The sequence below is a fragment of the Eurypyga helias genome, unplaced genomic scaffold (genome assembly GCF_000690775.1).
Source record: "Eurypyga helias isolate BGI_N326 unplaced genomic scaffold, ASM69077v1 scaffold29891, whole genome shotgun sequence".
In the NCBI taxonomy this organism is placed as follows: Eukaryota; Metazoa; Chordata; class Aves; order Eurypygiformes; family Eurypygidae; genus Eurypyga; species Eurypyga helias.
Genome location: NW_010233324.1, coordinates 1 through 2,730, shown reverse-complemented (window position 1 = coordinate 2,730; position 2,730 = coordinate 1). Strand labels below are relative to the sequence as shown.

The following is a 2,730-nucleotide window of genomic DNA, read 5'->3' as shown; positions in this document are numbered from 1 at the left end:
GAGGGCTCGCCCCCTGCTCGTTTGTACGTGTGTGGTTGGGAGGGGGGAGACCCTGCACCTAATTATATTAAGAATATTTCTATGTTGTGGCTGTCATTATTGCGGTGCCCGGACTTTGCGCCTTGCCTCTGGGGAAGAGCCCAGCAGAGGAGGTTAAATCAAGGTGGGGGGGTGCCTCAAAGCCTCTCATCTCCCCTGGCTGTGGGAGGGATAGTGAAAACCAGTCCCCCCCACAACTTGCCATGCGCTCCTGCCTGGCATGGGGCAGCTCACGGAGCAGAAATGGTCCTGCCTCACCTAAGAATAGAATCATAGAATCATAGAATGGTTTGGGTTGGAAGGGACCTTAAAGATCATCTAGTTCCAACCCCCCTGCCATGGGCAGGGACACCTTCCACTAGACCAGGTTGCTCAAAGCCACATCCAGTCTGGCCTTGAAGACATCCAGGGATGGGGCATCCACAACATCTCTGGGCAACCTGTTCCAGCGCCTCACCACCCTCTCTGTGAAGAATTTCTTCCTGATATCTAATCTAAACGTCCCTGCTTTCAATTTATACCCATTACCCCTTGTCCTATCACTACTCCATCCCCACCAAACGCAGGGTCCTTCCTGCAGCACAGGACGTGTGTACCCCACTCCAGCTGAGGGCAGAGCCTTGTCCCCTTTGCCTTAGTTGCCCAGCCCAGCTGTGAATGAGGCTTCAGTTCTGGGGGTCCCAGTTCTGGTCTTCTCTCAGGCTGGTGTTTTACCTGATACCAGAGCGGACTCCGTGATCTGTTTTCACTCTGGGATGTCTGGTAGCCCCCTGCCTGCACACCTCAGCCCATGTTTTATTCTACAAGACAATTCACTCCCAAGTCCCTTTTCAGTTCAGCTTTAGTTAGCAGCAGTGGCCCGCACAAGCCTCGAGTCCTGGCACTGTCAGCTCAGGCGAAGCTGTCAGCTTTCCCATGTCACCTCTCAAAGCTGCCCTGGACTGGGGAGCCCTCAGAGACCAGTTCTGAGCCAACCACCTCTCCTGGCCCTGGCCCTGAGTCCCGGGGTGCTATGGGCATCCCCGAACACATGCAACTCCTGCTCTCCCACCACAGCACTACTGACCCAAGTCCACATCCAGCACAGGGACAGCTGGTGGCAGGTCTGGACCCTCATGACACCCTCACAGGTCCAACACCTGGTGACGGGTGACGCCCAGGCCCCTTGGCATCATCCTCTGCTCCTGGGTGGGTGCCAACACTGCTGCCGAATCAGGGTTGCTCGTGCCCCTCGTCCTCATAGGAGATGGCGATCCCTCGTCGGCCCTGCACAGCCTTGGAGACAGGCGTCTGCCCCAGCTGCTGCTCCAAGCCCCGCCAGCTGCGGGACTCCAGGAAGGAGGCTGGAAGGAGAGAGGAAGGGAATTGTTACTGGGAACAGGAGGCAGCACAGCTCCTGCACCAGAGCTCAGCCCCACCACAAAACCGAACCACAAACCAGCAGGGCTGATCTCTGCGAGGGTCCGTGTCTGGTCCCTGCAGGCCAGGGCAGTGCTGGGGGGCAGCTGTGGGGCTGGGGAGTCGCAGAGGTGGGTGGCACGCATCTCCCCCGTGATCAGCGAGATGTCAGGAACGGCCTCCGCTGAAGGGACGGCTGGTGGGAGCTCAACATGTGCACAGGCACCTGCCGGGAAACGGTAACATTAGCCTGGTACTCATGTCTATCCTCTGGCTGGTGCTGGCAACTGCAGGCTCCAGGCAGGGGAGCAGGGCAGGACATGCCCCAGGAAGACGTTGGGCAGCTGGTTTCCAGCTGTTACCTGGCAGCAGGTCTCGGAAGTCAGTGAGGTAATTCCCCGTCCATTCGCGGGCTGGGTTACAGGCCAGCTCCAGCTCATAGGGGGTCACAACGGGCCGGTAGAAGTCACTGGAGTCCAGGAGTGAGTTCTGAGCACAGGCCACCAGGACGAAGATGTCCACTTCCAGGAAGTTGGCTAGCTTGGCAGGGTTTGGCTTCCCCACGGCCAGCGTGTAGCTGCGCTTGCCGGCCCGGCGCAGAAGCTTGCGGAGGTGCTGCAGCACGGTCAGGTAGCCTGCCACGCCGAGAGTGCCCACCAGGATGCCCACCACCTGGGCATCCCGGGCCCGCTCCACCAGGTAGAAGCGTCGCATCAGGGCCCGGTTGACATTGAGGGTCTCACAGCCGGTGGCAGGATCAAAGGAGCTGAAAGGGCAGCAGTTCCAGGTCAGCATGAAGCTGGTGAGGGCCAGGCCCTCGGCTCCCACGTAGAACATGGCACAGTCCTGCAGCCCACCCAGTGCCTCCACATGGAACTGGCGACCAAACTGCCGCACCTCCCCAGGCGGTGCAGGGCCAGGAGAGTCCTTGCACACCACCCTGGAGAAAATGATATTGGGGTACTCGGGGCACAACCGTTGCTCCAGCTCACCTAAAGGGAGAAAGGGTTGAAAATGAGATCTGCAGAAGGTGGGACAGCACATTAGGAGAGAGGAGAGAACATCTGGGGACTGCTTGCTGGTCCCTCTTTTCCTGGCAGCTCTGCAGAGCTCAGAGCAGCATCAGAGACCCCCTCCCTGTCCTAGAGCACTCACCCATTGCATGGGCATAAACCACATCGCTCAGCACCACCACACGACTCTGCCGATTGGGGTAGAGCTCCTGGAATGCTTCTGTGCAACGCCCGATGTCCAGGGGCTGCTGCCCGAAGATGTGCAGCACCGGCAGTTTTC

General features: G+C 59.1%; 1 protein-coding gene across 1 annotated transcript; it reads right to left on the bottom strand.

Moving 5' to 3' along the window:
* Positions 1–1,251: 1,251 nt before the first annotated feature.
* Positions 1,252–2,727, bottom strand: DPH2 (DPH2 homolog (S. cerevisiae); the record flags this gene model as incomplete). The annotated part of the gene is made up of 4 exons (XM_010161708.1): positions 1,252–1,382; positions 1,478–1,663; positions 1,800–2,429; positions 2,593–2,727. Coding segments are annotated over 4 exons (1,082 nt in total), but the record flags the coding sequence as incomplete, so codon positions are not given.
* Between the last annotated feature and the right edge of the window lie 3 nt (positions 2,728–2,730).